Below are 20,576 nucleotides of genomic sequence, written 5' to 3'. Positions count from 1 at the left end.
CGATTATGGACTGCCTGCTTAAGTATCTCGGTTTGTTTTGCTTTAGTATTTGAAATATTTTTGGGCCTATTTCTCTATTTGCTGCGGCGCAAGCGGATTTTCGGAACCAAGGGAGATCGTTGACGGGTTATTTATAGCGCGGCTGTCTGTTAAATGTGTCGGCCGCTTGTCTTCATCAACCCCAACGCCAGCGCTTTGCTTCTTGACGCGGCAGCGGGGAACACCACAAATTAATAGCGTTGCAAATGAAGTCCGCGCTCGTCGACCGCCCTGTATGTGAAATCCCTAGCCATACTATTTTTCCTTATGCCGTCAGAGCATCAAAGTGTTTTGGAGGTTGTCGCTTTAAAATGCCAATGAAATTCACATTATTTGCACCGATTCTGCAGAGCTTAACCTATTCGTACAAAATTTAACCGCAAATTCTTTTGATTATTTTTCGAGCTACATGAAATTTTTGACAGCTTCGAGTTTTTAACTACAGTCTCGAAAACCTCCAAATGCATCAGCTATGTTGTGTCGGGTCGGAATTAAAAAAAAATAATGAACATAGCTTGATTTTGGATGTCTTTAGTTAGGACGAGTCGAAGCGAATGTTTTAATCGCGCTAAAATCCTCTCCAAGTAGGTATAGGTAAGCTATAAAACTAGGGTAGCCGGGTAAATGCAAACTATCTAACGCGATTCGGTCTGTAATAGACTGAAGTGTTTAAGTATTTAAATTTTGCAATGCTCCAACTTAGTATTTTTGAAAACGGTTGAATAGAAATGGTCTATGTACATAGTGTTGTTTTTTTTTTTTGTCCTTCTATAGAGCAAATAGACGCGGACTGTAAAGGCTGAAAGAACTTAATTATTTTTATCATTTTTAATTTAGTCAGAAAAATGGAAACTGCTTTTCAGTTGTACAAAAAAGTTGTTTTAACCTGTCCAGTTTATTTCTAGTACATACATACATACATACATATGATATGCACGTATCGCCCCTCTGTCGCGCTCAGCCAATTGGCAATCGCTTGAAGAGCTCAAAAACCTATTTAAAAATACATTTCCGTTTGCCAGACGAATGCGCCGCCAACACATGAGGATATTTGCAGTTGATGTTTGGTGCTTTTTGATGTAACCGAGGATGCATATCTATGTATGAAAGCGAGTAGAAGTGTATATGTATGTATATGCATTTGTGCGCATATGAGATTTCCAATTTCAATTTTGCCACTGTCAGATGCTTCATTGCGCCATCTGATTTGCTTTGGTTTTTTGTGCCAGCATCATTTTCGGTTTTTTTTTTCTCTCTTCCAAAAGCTGCATAAGTATGTATGAATGTGTGCACACTACAAATATACCGTTCAAACCCTGCGGTAAAAAACCAAACCAGTCAGTAAAAATACCAGTTCATTAACTAGTATGAGTAAAAGCAATGGCAAACCAGTTCGTCAAATTTTGAACAGCTTATGCGAGCAGCGACATCTGCTTTTGAATTTTTTAACGCCACGAATAAAATGCAATTAATTAGGTTTGTTCCACACGAGCCCCCCGGGGGTCCCAAAACACGCCAGAAAGCGTTCCTTACGCTAGAAAAGTGGGTAATCGAGAGCGAAAACCTTCCACTTTTGGATCGTAAATGTCTTCTTCTTCGTGGCCGAAACAGCCCGGACCTTTTTCCGTTCAGAAATGTGCAATAAGTCAATTGGAAATGACAGCTGTTGTTTGCTTACATTCGAGAGCAAATTTTGTTAAATAAAAAAATGGATAATAGCTCTAAGTTTCAGAAATGTAGGTATTTGCTAATTTTATTAGCCATATAAGATAAATACGCATAAAATCATTGTTTAGAGCTAATTTGTTGATTCCGGGCACGATATGTGGTTTTTTGCGTTCCTCACGCTCTGGGCACTTTCGGCGCGCGTGTTGGCTCATTTTTGACACTTGTGAGAGAGTAATGTATTTTTACGCTCTAATTACCGGAGCAGCCCGGAAAGCATGTGGAACAAAGCTATTGCTGATGGTCTGCAAAAATAGTGCCAAAAAAGAGATGAAAATGCCAAAAAATTTAAATTACTCTCTTTTAACGCTTTTTAAGAAACACATATGTATTTTTATAAATCGTATTTTTAATGTACTTCAATGAATTATTAGAGTAAAATCATAGTAAAATAACACAATATACAAGCTTAGGACATCGGTTGTCATAGCTCTAAGTTTGTATTTGTCTTTAAAAAATGGCATACAATAAATTAAAAAAAAAAACACAATATTCCAATTACGAAGGGGGAAAACACTGAATTATACCTATTCGGATCTGTTTACACATATACATACCTATGTACGAAATAATTGTAGTGCGACATTTTTACCAGTTCTTCCTTACATCGAATAATTTTTATTAATTTTATATAGTGAGCCTTACTAACTGACTTCACAAAAAGAAAAGGTTATTAATTTCATATTTTTATTTTTATTTTTTTATGTAAGTTACCGCATAACTTTGGACCACGTTAACCGATTTCTATAATTTAAATTTTTTTTTAAGGAAAGGCGTTAGCTCACAGGTCTTCCCATACTAATTTGGTCTAAATCCGATCATTGGATTATGAATAAATTAACGATAATCTTAAACTTTTATATGAGAATTGAAGTCGGCTTTGTTTTTTGCAAGGTACATTGAACAGGTAGTATCAGTAGAGCAGCTGATTTGATTTATTTTCAAATTATTTGGTCTCGAAAATGTCAAATATTTTTAATTTTTTCTCACAAAAATTCTGAATTGTTAAAATCCATTTGCATGTGAAGCCTTTTTCCATACAAAACAAGCGATTGAATAGCAGCTTTTGGAACGTTCGCCCAACTCGGCAGCACGACCGCTGATTACTGGGCCTTGCAAAGGATGGATCAATGCTTCGAGAAGCAAACAAATTTACTAGGAAAGAAAGTTGCATCAATTTTTATTTTTTCCAATTTCAATTTTTTATTTTTTATAATTTTTTGTATTTCACATGGCACGCTTTGATTTAGAAGAAAAAATTCAGAACAGTTTTTGACACTTTCGATACCAGAAGCAACAACAAAATACACGCAAATGTTGTTTTTGCTCTACTGATACTACCTGTTTAATGTGCCTTGGTTTTTTGCTTAAAAATTACTTTTGTTTTTAATTGTTAAGTGATTTTAATTTTCACTTTTCGAGTCTATCAGTATCAATATATGATTGTTTGTTATATACTGGCTAAATTTCTATAATTTATGATTGTGCCAAAACTGAATGAATTGTGTCAAAAGTGCCCTTGTGAATGAAAGTACCAAAAATGGCACTATTGTGCCTACTTTTCCATCACTGAGCTGTGGCGTCACGCGAAGACTACCAATTCTGGTTCTGGGATAGAACGTGAACTAGTTGGGCTGAAACGCAAACTGGCAGCATTCTAGTTCACAACTAGTAGCTTTCCCTGCATGGAACATACACATACATATATAGGTATGTATGAATCTATGTACTTATGTATATACCCATACATATGTATCAAAGCCATGTGCGATTTTGTTATTTCTGCTTGGCTGGTGGAAATGTCAGCTTTACGGGTGAAAAATCAAAGCGACAACAGCGGAAACTACAGGGTTTCCGTTCCGAACTTCTATGACCTCGGCTTCAACGTTCAAGGCTTTAAAGGTGAGTCTGTAATCTCATCGGAGTTTAATTAAAATGGGCTGCTGGAAAGCAATTTCAATCGAAGCCAATTACGCCTACCGAATTTGGCTGTGTTGTAGTACTTTAGTACTCTGTTCCAAAATGCATCGATTTCATTTGAAGCCCGGCTATTTTTGGTATTTTCATAATCGTTTAGCTTAACATTTCCATTTCAAATAGCTTTTAATTTGATCATCTCACTACCACTCTCCGGACAATTTATCTTCCAATCTTTGGAAAAACCACTTCTGCTCTGCCTCGTTTTGGCCAAGTTGCTGCAACTTATCACTAGCTCTAGCTGCAGTAATGGAAAGGCCACCGGTCAGTCAGTCAGTGGTGCTATTGCGCAGGTAACGTAGCAATAGACATAGACCCAAATATTTGCACAACGTAAAAGACGACGACTGGCCATGTACGGGTATTTAGTTACAAACACTGGTATGATTGGCTACATATGTATGTACATTAGACTGCATCACTCCCCATACAAAATTAAAAAAAATCGGATACTGTTTTTCCATTGGAATTATAAAATCTATTATATTTTAAGACGCCCACCAAAATATTTCGGAAAAATATTAAGATTTACGTGAGCTGGACCGATTTGAAAATGGAGTTTTTTATAAATAAAAATAGTTTCTTAAAGATTTTTTTTTTTAAATCCCCTCAAATGACAAAACTTTTTAAGCTAAAAAATATTTTTAAAAACAGTAAATCAGCACAGTAAATCATTCTTTGAAAAAGGTAAAAAAAAACAGCATCAAAAATCTCATTATTAAGATTCCGTTGAAAAGATTTTTAAATATTTTTATGCATATTTTTTAATCTTAATCTGTTTAGTCATCTGAGGGTACTTTTTTCAAAAAGTTCTTTAAGAAACTATTTTTATTCATAAAAAATTCCATTTTTGGAGTTATTTTCAAATCGGTCCAGCTCACGTACATCTTAATATTTTTCCGAAATATTTTGGTGGACGTCTTAAAATATAATAAATTTTGTAATCTTGGCGGAAAAACCGCAACTTTTTTTTGGTGATACGGTCTAATGTACATAGATACATACTTATATGTATGTACATTTTGATCCTAAACACTCCTATTTACTGCTGCCATTTTACGGTGCATTGTCCATTCCATTTTTGTGGCGGTTGTCAAATATTCTTCTTGTGCATACGTTTAGCTCTTTTTGGCGTTGCTCTTTGCTGTTTTGCCAACTTTTGCTATGTTTACATTAAGTTGTAAGAATCGATTAATTTCGTCGATTAAGCGCCTCGAATCACTTACTTCGTACATCCGTTCAATATTACTCAACCAAATAATGGACCATTTCAATAATGATGTAATAAATTGCTTTACTTTATCTCTTCCTGAAATCGAAATTGCTTTGGAACTGTAATTTTATGTAGCTATGTATGTGTATAAATTCAAATTTCTCAATCTCTAAAGAGCTGTCAACAATACAAATGTCAATGCAATTTGTTGACATGTATTTACATACATTAGTATTCGATGACCGCCGTCGTTCCATCTGCTCGCAAAACTTTTCCTCAAGCACAAACGGATAGGCATTAAATTTGTCAACCCTAACACTTGAAGACAAGCCTATTGCAGATAATGATGAATTGCAGACAACAGACGTACTACATACAAATACATATTTGTGGACATTTTTACTAATTAACTTATTTGTACTCAGCAATTTTTGATTTTAGATCCACAAATCCTCTGTTAATCCTCGTAAAGCCTCTAGCTTTCAGTTTCAGTTTTAGAAGTCGTTGCTATTTTCCATATTGTTTACCGCTTATCATTATGTATGTGTGTGTGTGTATGTATAATACTTCAGCAAAACCCCTGTCATTTGATCGATTTTCCATCCTACTACATTTACGTAATTCAGAAACAGTCCTGACAAATTATGAAAATTTTAATTTGCCGTTAAAACTTTGAAATTTTTTAATTGCACAAAGTACAATTTTTTTATTTATGCCCTGTACAAAATACGCAAATTTCGGAGGGGTTTTGTGGCAGCCATTGCTGAGTGAGTGTCCGATGTAATTATCAATTAATAGCAAAATAAAAATTTTAAATAATCGACGCCTGGCGGAAGCGCGACAAATGACATCAACACCGGCGGCACTTCCTGCCATCGGCAAAAAACCCTACCGCACCATACAACAGCGACCCTAATAAATGCCTTTTAAAAAAGTCAAATTATTCAATTAGATAAACTCAGTGCACTGAACAAAACTAGTTTTATGTTCCCTGCAGAAAAAAAAATTTATCATTTGACTAAAATAACCAACTTCTAGCTATCTTTTTTTTTGATTTCAATAAATACCTAACTTTTAGTTAGCTATGGCAAAACTAACTTTAAATGAGTTGTAAAGTCGGTCAGACGTTACCGGGAGTTTGTTTTCTTCAAACAAGCTTCTATTTAAATATCCTCATACAAAAATTACTTTGAATACACTTTCTTTCTGCAGTTCGCAAATACTTTTTCGCAATGAGGACAAATAAAAGGAAGATCGAAATTTTGATATTATCATTTTGATGTTATATGTCTGGTGGAATTCAAATATGGGACCACCTACAAAAGAATACGTAAACAAATAAGCAAATTTGTAAAGTTAAATAAAGTAAATAAATAAAAAATTCAGAATTGAAAGAAATCTTTGATATTGATATTTTACATCCAAAGGTAATTAACTTCAAGTTAGCTGGCAGCTAATGCAGAAGAAACCAGTTCTCACCAATTTGCGGCCATCGCCCTTCAAAAGTAGTTCGGTACGGCCAAGGGAAATAGTTAATAAACAGTTACCACTAGTTGGCTGCTACTTAGTTAATAGTTAGCTACAAACTAGTCCCATTTCCTGCAGGGTTTGTATAATTAACATTGACAGTCGCTGCATCGTCAGTTTTCAGGCCTGAGCTCCCGGTAAAATAATTCAATTTCGATGGCAGCGGGGAGAACAGAAAACAAAAAACAATTGAAAAGTAGTCAACCAAGCCACAGCACGAACTATCACTCTTTGTGATAATGAAATTGGGAACTTTTCAGGCTTACAAATTAGCCTTAAGCTAGGAAGGGTGGAGAACCGAATAAATATTTATGTCAGACGTTTCCTGATTAATCAGCACGAAGTCAAACTAGACGTTCCTGGAAATTTATTCGGTAGAAGGAATGTACCATACAAAACCCCTTTGTGATTGCCGGCATTAAAACAGAAGGAAGAGCTTAACGATCCAAGGACTGTCACTCAAGCTGATTCCTGGAAAACACTTTGGGGAATTTTTATACTATTCCAACAACAACAACAAGGGCTAAACACCCCTGCAAATATTTCTTAGAAGGACTCGACGGTAAGAGGCCTACACAAATTGGGGACCCAAGAAGTTTATTATTATTATTGAAACCTTAGGATGGTATGCATTACTTTTCCAATGCTTATCGTTTTCTCGTCATAAGCGAAACCGATTTGTTATCCCGATAGGACCAATGTTCAATTCCTGGTCCTACCAACACCAACGAGTTGAATAAGTATTTCGTTAAAGCGATATCCCCTCGGCAAGCAGTAATAAACCTTGGAGTAGACTTCGGCGATGAAAAATCATCTGCCATCCATTTCTGTGACCACATTAAGCCGCACAACACAAATTGATGGAGAAGTTCGGCCAAACGGTTAGCAAAATTTATGAAGCGTAATTTTTTCTTTGGTTTCTTTATACCCGTTCTTCTATTCCTCTATGTGTGTGAATGGTATCAGAACGGGAAGGACTTTTCTGTAGCGGCCATCAAAATGTAACTTATCCCATTTTTTTATGTATTTAAAGTTGAGGTTTTTTTTTTTTTTTGTTTTGACAAAGGGAAACTTTTATGAAGCCGAGAAACAGCAAGTCGATAATTTATTTTCTTAAAAGAGCCCCATGTGTTGCGTAGAGATATAAACGGGAACAAGATGCAGCGGCGAGAATACATAGCAGCGCAAAAAGCTTTCTCGTTAACATTATTTGCACTTAAGTAACTTTTTACGATGTTTTTCCCTTAAGTGTTGGAACATGTGTGCGTAAACGGGAGCATACAATGGCGGCTACCCTACGTTGCTCCCCTGGCTGCGCGGGCGGCTGCTTCCCTTTTCACCCACTTTAGGCGGATTTTAAACTTCGTTTACAAGTGTGCCACATCTGCGGTGCCGTGTGGCAAGTTGTGCTGTAGCGATGTGTGCGGCGGCGGCAGCCATCAACGAGGCAACAAAAGTTTTTATTTTACCTCGGGATTATAATTAATAAAAGTGATGCAACACTTGCCGTACGAGCTTTTGCATTCTTTTGGTTTTCTCTGCTTGCTTTCGTTGTTGTAGCTGAAGTTTTTATTGTTGTAAAAGTTTAAATTGAAATAAGGAAATTGCGCTAAAATAAATATAGCAGGAAAAGGATCAAACAAGCACATTAACGAAAGCTATGAGCTCTTAGGAGAATTGGAAGCCAAGCAAACAACCTTTCAAGGGTTGACATTTCATTGACCTCATGAATAAAACTAATTCGATTCTGTATTTTAATTTTTTTTCTAATTTTTAACAATTCGTTATTCATGTATGCTTGTATGCCGCTCCATCAAGGGGGACTGCTTTTTAAAAGAATGGTTTTCGAAATCTTAAGCGATTTATTTTAATTTTTGTTTTTTAAGTCAAATGTCTCATGCATGCATTAAGGGGCTAAAAAGCGATAAAAACATCGCACATATTTCTGTCTAAAAGTTGCAGCCGAAGACAGATGACGATTGGGGTGGCAATAAAGCGTGATACCGCCGCCATCATCGCCATCAATTCGAAGCAGCAGCAATTATTAATGCCAGCCCCGACGCTAAGCGTGAATTATTTTCGGCAAGGAAAAAGAGGCGTAAATTGCAGCATCCTAAAGAGTTGGCAATTGTCTATTGGCGATTTGCGCCCCAATCGCCCATTAGCGAACCTCAAACGATGGCCAACTGGGTGGCGAAAAGGAGAAATATGTGAAACTTATTAATTATGTTGCCGGCTAGTTGGCAACGGTTCGTATGTCGGAACACTAACAACAGTTGCATCTTTATCGATTCACACGTTCACAATAAATTTCCATTGGTTGCCAAGTTGACAGCTTTTTGGGCGGTAGCCGCCGCGGGGCTTGGGCTCACCAGGCGCAGGCAGCTGTTTTGCGCTGTGGTGCCTCGACACAGCAGCTAATTGTCTCGGATTGGTGTTGTTGCAGCGCTTTTTTGGCAGGGCGCATAGGCACACGCGACCCACCCGCACCGCATTGTTGATGCAGCGCCTTGCTAATTCAAAGTTATGGCTGGGCGGCGCAGACAGAGATGGCCGCGATGCTACACGCTGGCTGTGCGCTGTCGTCGGTGAGACGAGCTGACGGCAGCGATTAACCAGGCGACAAAACTCGCCACGTCTACAACGCTTGCCAAGTGGCAAGTTGTGATCACAACTGGCGAACGGTTGAGTTGAATAATTGCTGCCAGCCACCTGCCACATACACTTGTTAGATCGAGGCAGCGCATCAAATGCCCAACTAAGCAGAATAGACGTACATACATAAACGTCGAAACAGTACCCGCTCGATATTTGCGACTCCCCCATATCGCGATAGTCAAAAGTTTGACTTTGTAGGTTCCCCAAGAGCAAGAGTTGAAAGAAAATAGAGTTCTATCAACACTATCACACTTTTATTTTACTAGATTATTTTGACTGATATTAGGTACAGTGAAAACTATAGGATCGCGAAAACAATAAGAATAACTCAATATGTTTATCATTGATTGCTATAGGCCAAGGCACGGATGGATTCATCTTGAGCTCCGTTTGAAATTTCTGCTTAGAACATTGTCTCACACAAACTTCTTCGAAATGCCCGTCGCCAGGTTCCACCACCCGACCAGCAAAAAATCCAAGTAATGGAAAAAGGTCGCGGAAACCAAGCGAGCACTGTACATACATACATACATACATATAGATTCATATGGCATGTGTGGCATGCAACAGGCAAGTGCAACAAATGCCTGAGGGGGAATCACAGTTTGTCTTCCGTTCCAATTCATCTTCCCGCCATCAAATAAGAATGTAAATTAAAAGCCGCAGCCGAAATTGCGAAATGTGGCAAATGTTTTCACCAAAGTGCCAAGGCACGTCAGTCCCAATGGCAAATGCCGTTGCATCGTTGGTGCTAACTAATTTTAAATTAATATTTGTCAAAATGTCCTAAGCGGATTTTGAAAATTTTAGTTCGCGCGCATACATACTTACGTTTGTGCTAACTATGTAACATGCATACCTACCATTACTTTTATGTTATTCAATTTGACCATAAAATGAGCTCCAATCTGATGCCAATGAAGACGACAACAACAATGACAATCGCCTCAGCCAGTGCCGTTGAGAGAGCAGTCAGCATCGAAGACAATGAGATGCACAAAGTGGTGACTTAAGTGCCTTTGGGTTGGGGCTTGTTTGAAAAAAAAAAAAATCTCGGCGAAAACAACAATCTTCGGTTGTGCTAAGAGGTTGGAAGGCGCCAAAACTGAGTTATTCACAACAACAACACAAACAAAAATCTAAACACTCGAATAGCTTGCCGTCCCTTCAGTGAACATCGCATTCACGTCGTTTATCGCGAATTTGCATATTAATGGGCAAACACAGGGGTCCATTATGGCCTATCGTGTGGGACCTTTCAAAACGACGATTCTTTCATTTATGCGTGTGGCGTGAAAGTGGCCCACTGTGCGGTACGAATCGAAAATTGCCAAGACGATTGAACTTCAAATTTAACCAACAAGCAACCGAAATTATTGCATTACTTAATGCTACCTACAACGTACTGATTGGCACATAGCAGCGGGCAAAAAAAAAAACATCCAATATAAACAAGTGAATCGGCAAATGCGTGATGCGCTTACCTAATGAGCAAATAAATGAGCAACCAACGCTAATCGAAAGCGAGTTGGTAGCGTGGAAATGCGTCCTCAATTCGAATTTTTATGCCGCAGCACTCAACACCAATTTTTGGACGCATAACATATACGTACGTATGTACATAATATGTTTGATGACGGAGGCGCACACAGCTCTCTGATGGCCTTTCGGCTGCCGAATTATTAGGTTAGCGAAAAAAAATATTGTAATTCCATCCGCGGCCAAATCAGATCCAATCAATTGGTGGGGTTCGTTCGGTGCGCGTTCAAATGCAATTATGTATATATGTATGTAGTTAGTATTAGGTATGCTTCCACGCATTTTTGTTGGGGTTGCCTATGTAGGTTGGCAATTGGTATGCATTGCGAACTGTGGCACCATAACTAGTTTCATATGAAATTGAAAGTGATGCCAAAATTGCGCGAAATTATCTAACGAAGCGTTGCCAGCGTTGCGTTGTCCCGTGTTTGCCGGGACGTCCCGTATTTTGCATTCAATTTGAACGGTTCCGCCGGGACAAGATTTTTCCCGAATTTTCGTCAATTTCGTTATTTATTTCAACCTGTAAATTTCTACTCAACATGGTCATGCTTGTCATGGACGCGGCTATTGTGAGTAGGACATTAGCAAGCATTATTGTATGCAATTCTGTAAGAGAAATAAAGCTAAAAGTTACCGTTGATTTTTTAGAAGTTTTTTTTTTTGTGGAGGGTGTTGCGAATTTTCTTCTATATCACTAACCCATGAACAAAACTGACTTTCATACTGTAAAAAATGCGCAACACCCTCATAAACACAACACAATCATAAATTTTAATGCAACTTTTAAATATCCTTTGTAGTGCCATAGGCTCTTTGTAAGCCGAAAGGGCAAAAAATCATAACCCCAGAGTATATGCACTAGGGTGGTCCAAAATGAGTAAAGTCGGATTTTTAATGCGCTCACCCCCTACGATTATTCTATATCGAAAAAAAGTATTCCTTATTTTTTTTATTTTAATCGAAAAATATTGATTTTCAAGAATTCGATACCATTTCTAGGAAGTTGCTTTTTCCCATATAAAATACATGGAAAACTTTGAGCGACCGCAAATAATTTTTTATTTAAAAAAAAAAATTAGGGGTATATTTTTTCGGTATAGAACCATCCTAGGGGTGAGAGCATAAAAATTCCGACTTTACCTTTTTACATGCATTTTTGGACCACCCTAATGTACACATTACTGCATCTCGTATTTAATTCTGATCTCCTATACATACATACATGAAGTAAAGGGGGAAACACGCAAACATTTTGAAGGATCCTGTGGCGTTCACTTGGAAGTAAATGTTTCTATTTGCTAGGCTTTGCATTTCAAATGTAAACCAAAACCAAAAACCGCCAGCACCAAAACGACCAGGCTACTTCATACGTTAAAATCAGCTCGATGACTATTTCAAGAAATGTAGTGGGCTTCGATGTGGTCATCATGCAGCACACAGTAACAAATAACATGGCCGCAATCAGCTCGGCTGGAAAAATGAACCAAATGTTTGCCTTCTGACGGAGCTGCATCTGGAGAGACATTTTTGGCTCGATTCCATTACGGCATATGTATGTTCAGAGTTCCCTCTCTGCCTTCATGGTGTGTATTTCGCCTGTCTCTGGGCGTTTCCTTGCAGTTCGAGCACATCGTTCGTTTGCGCAACGTTGATACTAATTAATGTGTGCCACATTAATTTACATTTGGAGCGCAGCGTTGCATCCATTAACGTAGGGCAGTTGATATGTGTAAAAGGAAGTGTACACACAAACACTCCTGCACTTACATACGTGTGCATCGACATGAATGAGAGAACATTTTGTGGAATTTACTGTATATGTACATTAGTGTGCGCCTTATTTTTTAACTCGTATAACTTCAAAGCTTAAAGTGATGTGAAAATAAGGTATCCATATTTAAAATTAGCGCGTAAAAATACGTTAAGTAGCATTGAAACAAATAATGTTTTTTTACTGATTTATAGGCTATATTTTTCATTTGATGTAAAATTGCATGAACTTGTCCAACTTTTGCGCGTCTCAGGCACGTTTTATAACCAAACGAGCCTATATAGCTTAAAATACAAAAATCTCCCCATATAAATAAGGCGCACACTAATGTACATTAATATGAACAAATACACTACATACGAAGTCTCTTTTTTCAGAAGGCTCTAAATAATAAATTTTCTTAATTTTTGCATATAAAACGGTTTTGCAGCGGCGAATGTTTTAATTATTATATATATATTTTTTTTTTTTAAGTGAAACTTCTTTACGTTCGGGTGGGAATAAATTCAAACACCGATGCAAGGAAAAACGACACAATCGTTGGGCTCTAATTTCAAGCTGTAATGAAACGAAAAAGCGACAGGTTTTGTATATTTAAGATCCAAGATTGAGATCAAGATTTTCATTAAGATAAAGATTTCGGAGATTCAAATTGAGGTTGGGGCTAAGATTCAGATTGGAATGGGATTGAGATAAATATTAAGATTAAGAATGAGATTGCGATTAAGATGAAGACAATTGTTCATTATTATGCAAAGAAATACTCACATAATATGATGAGCTACATAGCTACGGGTTATAGAAAGAACTGTCACTTGAGTCCCGCGTGCGTTGAAATTAATAAGAATGGAAAATAAGAAATTGTCTATGATGGGCTGGATATGGCGCTGTTGAGCTCGTTTCTTTTCGATTAGGTTGGGCGCACTTTCGATTGATTTTCATTTCAAATTGTACCAGAGACTATAACGATTATAAGAAATGAAATTAAATATTGCTCTGTAATTATTACTGAATAATGGAAAAGTGGTTTTCGTTTCGCGGGACGTTTATTTTAAGACGAAAATGATTTACGCCTTCACATAATAATTATATGGCAGTTTTATTTGTCTTCTCTTAATTATATGGGGCTTTTCTTGAAATGAATCTTCTCAATTGAGTTCGGAGATTCGACGCGTTAATTATGTAACGCCATGATTGTTAATGTTATCAAATCTGTATCGTTCATTCCCTTTTCTGAAATGACGTGTCAAATTAAAGGGCTTTGCTTTAACGTGGTTTTAGTTTTTTGAAAAGGGTTGCCAGATGTTAGCAAATCAAATTCCAATAATCGTGAAATCGGTAGTATATGTACCGTTTCTATTAAGAGAATACGTGGAACGTAAATCATTGTCGTCTGGAAATAAACGTCCCGAGAGACGAGAAAAATAATTTCCATGTGCAATGTGCAGAGACTAAAAAAGATATTTCTCGTAAATAATTATTATACAAAGACGAAAAATTTTCTCTTAAAACAAGGCGACGTTTTTGATCTCAAATATTAGGATAATGATTATTTTGGGTCTCTGAATTGTACAAATAGTTATTTGTACGTAGCTCGATGTACGCAACCCCATCTATGTATGTATGTACATACATATGTACAAAGTTTTTCGAATACCCTACTATTCAGTTACCTGTTTAGCATATATCGAGTCTTTTTCACAATATTTTTACCATTGCGAGAAACAGCACTAACATGAAGAGTCCCATTTAAATTTGTCGTATGGATTGTGCGGTAATTTTTTTTAACTCCACTCAAATCCATGAGCAGTGGGATCTTCCATGGCCACCAGGCACATTTCACACCTTTTACGTAACTCAGATTGCACAAAATGGAAAGAAACGGTGTGCAAGCCTTGTTAAAACCGCATCACAAACAAGGGCCCAAAAACAAATTAAGCTAAAAAAAAAGTGAATGCAAATATTCCAATATGACAACTATCATTAAAAAGGCCATTTTAGTTTAAAATAAACGGCTTTAAATTTTTGTGTTCCCTTTCGCAGATTTCTAGATGAAGTAGAGAACGATTTCCATTTTTTGGCGCATTCTTCATCCCACGTTTTTTGACAGTGTATTGGAGACGAAAAATCTACAAATTTTACCTTTTTTAGAAAACATATGGCTTCTTAAATGCTATCGAAACATAAAAAAATTGAACATATAATTGGAGGTTACTTTATTTTTTTGCACCTCAAATTGCCATTGTAAATATCAATTTTGAGCAAGTATTCTTTAGCGCATCAATTTGTTCGCTACTAAATATTTATACTCTTTGATCAACAGCACATTTTTGAAAATTCTCATCAGCATAAACTTGGAAATTTTCTTTGGGAAACTGTAGAAAATTTCCTACGGTAATTCGCGTACGCCCGGCATCATTGCTCAAGATCTCCTCCGCAATGCACACAAAAAGAGCCCGCATTGTGAGGGAGAATTGTCACAGCATCGCTGATTGACAAGCAATGCACTCCTCCCCGCTGCCACTGGATGTATGTATGTATGTATGTAGGTCGCAATCGCGTGGGCAGATGGCCGGCCCAACAGAGCGCGCCTTAATGGAAGAAAATTGTATTTCATTACAATGGAAGTTTTTAATAGTTTATGAAACGCACACAAAGGTGAACCGGATGGTAGCTGTGGGTTGTCGCGCAGCCGAGAATTGGTTTCGCGTTTCGACAATCGCCCCAACAAGTGCACCGCCGTGTTCCCTCCCGTTGTGCGTTAACGGATGTAGATGGCCCAAAGGGAAAGCGCGCGGATGTCAGTCCTCATTTCATTCATTTTATTTTAACCAGTTTTCCGTTTTAAATCATAGCCTTTATTAAATCTGCCGGCGCATTTAAAGCGGATTTGAAGCGCCGAAGTCCCGATTACGCATCGCATGTGAAATTTTCTGCTGCTGGTAAACATTGGTGTGGACGTCCACGCCATGTATCGGAACTTGTAATTTCGTGCACAATTGTATTTATTTATTTATTTATTTATCATATTCGATTACGTGTTATCCCGAAGTACTTAATAATCAACATTGACTAACGATTTTCTTTCTCTGCTTTCCTTTCGCTTGCAGCACGTGGTACAGGCCGGCGTTGCGCCATATCCAGGCGCTCCGGCTGGCTACCCACCGGCCGGGGCACAGGTCGGCACCACCAACCCGGATAGCCTCTCAATGGCAGTGGCGGCCATCAAAACTGAGTCCGTGTCACAAATGAAGCCCGAAGGTGGAACTGCCGCTTCAGCTGCCGCAAATGCAGCCACATCGGCCGCTGCCATACAGATGTACATGCAACAGAAGAAGGTAAGTGTGTGGGGCAGCTTCGTTAATGTGCATGCGTGAATGTGCCCAACACTGGTGTGTGCTTTGAGAACGAAGTGGGCGAGTTGAGCTACTGTGCGCCTGTAAATATACACCGAATAACCTTAATTGCACGGACATAAATAGTACATTGCATGACCACTCGAAACTAATATCTGCCACCTTTGATCGCTTTTCACTCACACCACCAAATACATGCTTACGTATATTTCTATAAATAGGCGTGAGTGAGTGAGGTAGAGCGCCTTAATGTATGTTTTTATTTGAATTAGATTTAAAGCTGGGCAAAAGAAGTAAGTATTTGTGTATTAGTTGTTTGGATAAAAACCTCCAACCGGAGAAATTTCTGTTGTTTCTTTCTCAAAGAAATATTTAGAATAAATCCGCAATTCTCGTTCCGCTGTCTGACAACTGGCTCGCTTGTATGTCGCTGGAAAGCAAATTCAAAACTACTTGCCCAGTTTTTGAATTAATTCCGATTTTGTGTCTGCTTAGAAAAAACTTATCGAAATGAAGAGCCCCCTCTTTTATAATCCTGATGAATCAACATACATACATACATACATTTGTATTTTTATTTACTTACTTTAGCACTTGCTCAAACATTGTACATTCTCCATAATATCTACCACCAAAAAATATTTTTTCACATGTCCATCACAAAAATGTTGTAAAGAAGGTTTGCATGCGGCTAATTCAGCATTTTTTTTTTTTTTTGCTTTTTTATTCAAAGTATAAGTTACAGTTAAAAACTTTTGTACGTATTTATTAGCGACTAATTTAACGAATCCAGGTGTCTGTCTTTATAGCATAAGAAGTATTCGTAAGCATTATTCTAGTACACAGTGCGACAGTCATTTTTTTACAACACAGAAATCAACATACGCGCGAAACTAGGGGCCGAATATAGTAAAAAATTATTTTAAAATTTTAGTGCAATGTTGCATAACAATGTGGGTACCAAATAAAAGAGAAAATTCTGTAGAATTTATTAAAGACCTATGAAGTATTACGACATATCGAGCCCTAACCGCCAAAATAACGTAAGCGATTTTTTTTTTAATTTTCTTTTTGATGCAGAAATGCATCTAGATGCTCTACGAATATTTCTGCATCAAAAAGAAAATTTTGAAAAAAGTGTCGCTTACGTTATTTTGGCGGTTAAGGCTCGATATGTATGTATATGTTAAGGACTAATCCTCGAATTTCGAGGTTTTACTATATTTGGCTTCTGGTTTCGTGCGTGATGTATACTGATTGTCTTGTGTGTTTTGAAATTATTTTGGTTTACGTCGCACGGTGTTATATAACTACGTATCTATAATGAAAGGCGATTTTCTTATTTGTAATTGTTGACATCATATTCATAGAATCGTAAATTTTTGAAAGTGAAATGCTCATCCCAAAGATTTCTACAAGCCAACCAGCAGTGGAAACTTCTTAAAACTATGTAATTTCGAAAGTCGATGGACTTCAAAGAAATTAAGTGTTAAAGTAACCCGTGCATATACATATATATAAACCCAAGGGGTAACGGGATAATTTGCTTGATGTGAGAAGATCTCAATGACAGCCGCTATTTTCCATGCAACTTTTCCAATTCGAATTGCCACGAATAGTTTAAAGCTAATATCAGCCAAGTCGCTGTAGCCGTCCTCAAGCGTTACTCTTACTAACGACATTTATGCAATTTGTAGGTACACATACATATATGCATATCCCTGCAGAAAAAAATTATCAATTGATAAAAAAATAGCCTACTTATAGTTTTAGCTTTTAATCGCGATTTCGATAAATACCTAACTTTAATTAGCTATGACAAAACTAAATTTAAGTGAGTTGCAAAGTCCTGCAGGAGTCAACTGCAGACGTTACCGGGAGTTTGTTTTCCTTAAACAAGCTTCTATTTAAATATGCTCATACAAAAATTACTTTGAATGCTCTTTTTTGCTACACTTCACGGATGTTTTCTCGAATGCAGGAGAAATAGTATAAAGATCGAAATTTCATATTATCATTTTGATGTTATATGTCTGATGGAATTCAAATATGGGACCACCTACAAAAGAACATGTAAACAAATAAGCAAACTGTAAAGTTGAACAAAGTAAATAAATAAAAAATTAGAAGAAATCTTTTTTATTGATATTTTACGTCCAAAAGAAGGTAACTACAAGTTAGCTAACCAGTTCTAAATTTTGGCGGCCATCGCCCTTCAAAAGTAGTGGTCGACTGCTGGGTAGTTATAAGTTAGCTATAAACTGGCCCAATTTCCTGCAGGGATGCTTATAGATCTATGTAAATACATACAAATGTATGTATGTATAGGTCCACTTGTTCAAATTCACATGTACTTATTTCAATATTTTCGCATAACAACAAAGCAAGTTCGAATGCCATATTCGTTCGTTGTTTCGTTTATCTCCTAAAGTGACTCGGATCACTCGGTGTCCGATAACCTTCAACAGTTGCAAATTCCAATGTCGCTGCTGATAAGCGGAGGCTCCCTTTTTCCACTGCTGTTGGCCATTGTTGAACGGATTAGCTACTTAGCGGGTAGTTCGGTTAGTGATAAGCAAAGTGCCACGCATGCCACACCCATCGAAACATTTATGTATGTATATTGGTGTAATCGCATATATGAATAAACAATTAAAAAATGCAATAAACATTTTAGCTTTTGTATTTAACTTTGATATAACGAATTGTTGGTGTTGGTGTAGTTCGAAGGCAATTCTAAAAATAATTGATTTTCTTATTCTAATGATGCAAAAAAAACAAAAAAAAAACACAAGAAGTAGAAATCAGTTCAATGAAACTTTTAAATCTGACATACATAAATGCTAAAACTGAATAAACGTTCAACCCAATTCTCCCGCAGACAAATCTGCCAACGGCATCATCACAGTTCAACGGCTGCAACAACACATCCATCTCAGCGGCCACAGCAACAACTACGACGACAGCGGGTATCGTGAATTCGCCTCTGCTAGGCGGCGTTCCTGCGCAACAACACAATGGCGGCCTTGGGATCGCGCTTAGCAATGGGCTGTCGGCCGCCGCCATGAATGGTCTTGAGCACAAACATCAACAGCACCAGCACCAGCACCAGCTGCACCAGCAACAACAGTTGCAAATGCTGCAGCATCACCGATCTCATCCTCACTTCAGCCACCAAATGCACCTGCAGCAGACACAACAGCAACCCCCGCAGTCACAGCCACTGACGCCGGCAACGACTCCGACTCCGACTCCGACTCTGACTCCGACGCCAAATTTGACGCTGGCGTCTTCGCAGGCCCAGTCGCAGCCGCAGCCGCAACCGCAACCGCAACCGCAAAGTATTGTTATAGTGAGTGTTGTTGCTATAATAGCAAAGAATCGCACAAGGCATTGCTGTGCGCGCATCGGCCAAGTGCCGCACTTGCCGCAGATGATGCCTTATGCCACACCTGTCACCTGTCACACATCCACGTACTAGTACGCAAGTTCTCTTTGCATCCACGCTCGTGCTCATGTAAACTATTCGTATTCGTACTTAGCTACTACTACTACTACTACTACATACATACATATATATATATGTATATATATATACTATATATATGTATATATATATAAAATCCAGTTGAATTAAAATTGAATTGATTAAAAATTAAATGGAATGGAATGATATGGAATGGAATGGAATGGCATTACTCGTGTTGTGTCCTTTTTACTAGCGCCTAAAATGCTGCTGCGGCTATATATTTTGCCACTGCAACAACAAAAAACTGCATCCCCCGCATAACTTTTTCATTACTCGTATTTGTAACTGTAATTGTATTATAACTGTATAACGCATATGAAAATTGTACCCAAGCATCAAGCATAGCATACTTTAGGGGTCTGACTGTCATGCATCTACTTTGGTTTTCGGTTTCACATTTGGTTTCAGATTTGGTTTTGGTTTTGGTTTTGGTTCGTGAATTTTCCATTTGGAGCGGGCTTGTGAATTGAGTTGTAATGTTTTCCCGTACAAACGACTTATTTATTGTATGACTTATAATATGTATGAATGAAAAATATAATGAAATTACAATATAATAAATAATAACCAAAGCCTATAGTAGTCACACAAAATTGTAAATTATGATAGACACACATACGTACATTTATAAATTATAGGTATGTGTAATGGAGAAATGATGTTGTTGCACTCAACTGTTGAGCCAGATTTATTTGTAGCTTTGCTTTTCCAGTTAATTTCATCATTTCACAGATACGCATTTGTTGCTAAGTTTCCACTACATATTTTAAAGTTTATTCACGGCGTTGGTGTGTTTGTTCTGGTCAGGACATACATACATACATGAACATAGCAAACAATTTGTACAGACACGCAAGTTTTATCATTAATATGTATGTATATATAGTATATATGCAATATGTTTTTTTAATTTTTTTTTAATAATTGGTGCAGGGTTTTTTGCATAGCTGCATATGTACGACAGTAGTATGTGTTGCCAATAGCTAAGTTTCCTTTTGTTTTGCATGAAAATATATTGTTTATCAAAAAAATTATCAAAAAATCATAATTTCGTACAGAACTTAAAAAAAAAACATAGCCAAATTGAATGTTTCTTTAAACCACTTTTCAACTGATGTAGTCTTAATCGATCGGACGCCATTCAGAATTATAAGTGCAATGGCTACTAAACAGATTTTATAAGTGAAGGACCATATCTAGAATTAGGCAAATTCCCGAAAACAGCTGGGAAGTATTTCT

At 37.4% G+C, this 20,576-nt stretch overlaps 1 protein-coding gene across 1 annotated transcript in view; it reads left to right on the top strand.

The window, feature by feature from the left end:
• The window catches only part of LOC108365965 (ecdysone-induced protein 74EF-like), a 34,233-nt gene extending 14,817 nt beyond the window's left edge, over nt 1–19,416 (top strand). Inside the window, exons 2-3 of the mRNA XM_017620206.1 lie at nt 15,563–15,790; nt 18,690–19,416. Of these exons, the coding sequence (XP_017475695.1) occupies nt 15,563–15,790; nt 18,690–19,289 (828 nt within the window). The 3' untranslated portion in view covers nt 19,290–19,416. The remainder of the gene's footprint in view (nt 1–15,562; nt 15,791–18,689) is intronic.
• The last annotated feature ends 1,160 nt before the right edge of the window (nt 19,417–20,576 follow it).

Source organism: Rhagoletis zephyria, unplaced genomic scaffold (genome assembly GCF_001687245.7).
Source record: "Rhagoletis zephyria isolate East Lansing unplaced genomic scaffold, Rhagoletis_zephyria_1.1 Rzeph_scaffold_02082, whole genome shotgun sequence".
In the NCBI taxonomy this organism is placed as follows: domain Eukaryota; kingdom Metazoa; phylum Arthropoda; class Insecta; order Diptera; family Tephritidae; genus Rhagoletis; species Rhagoletis zephyria.
This window is presented reverse-complemented; position numbering and strand designations above follow the sequence as displayed.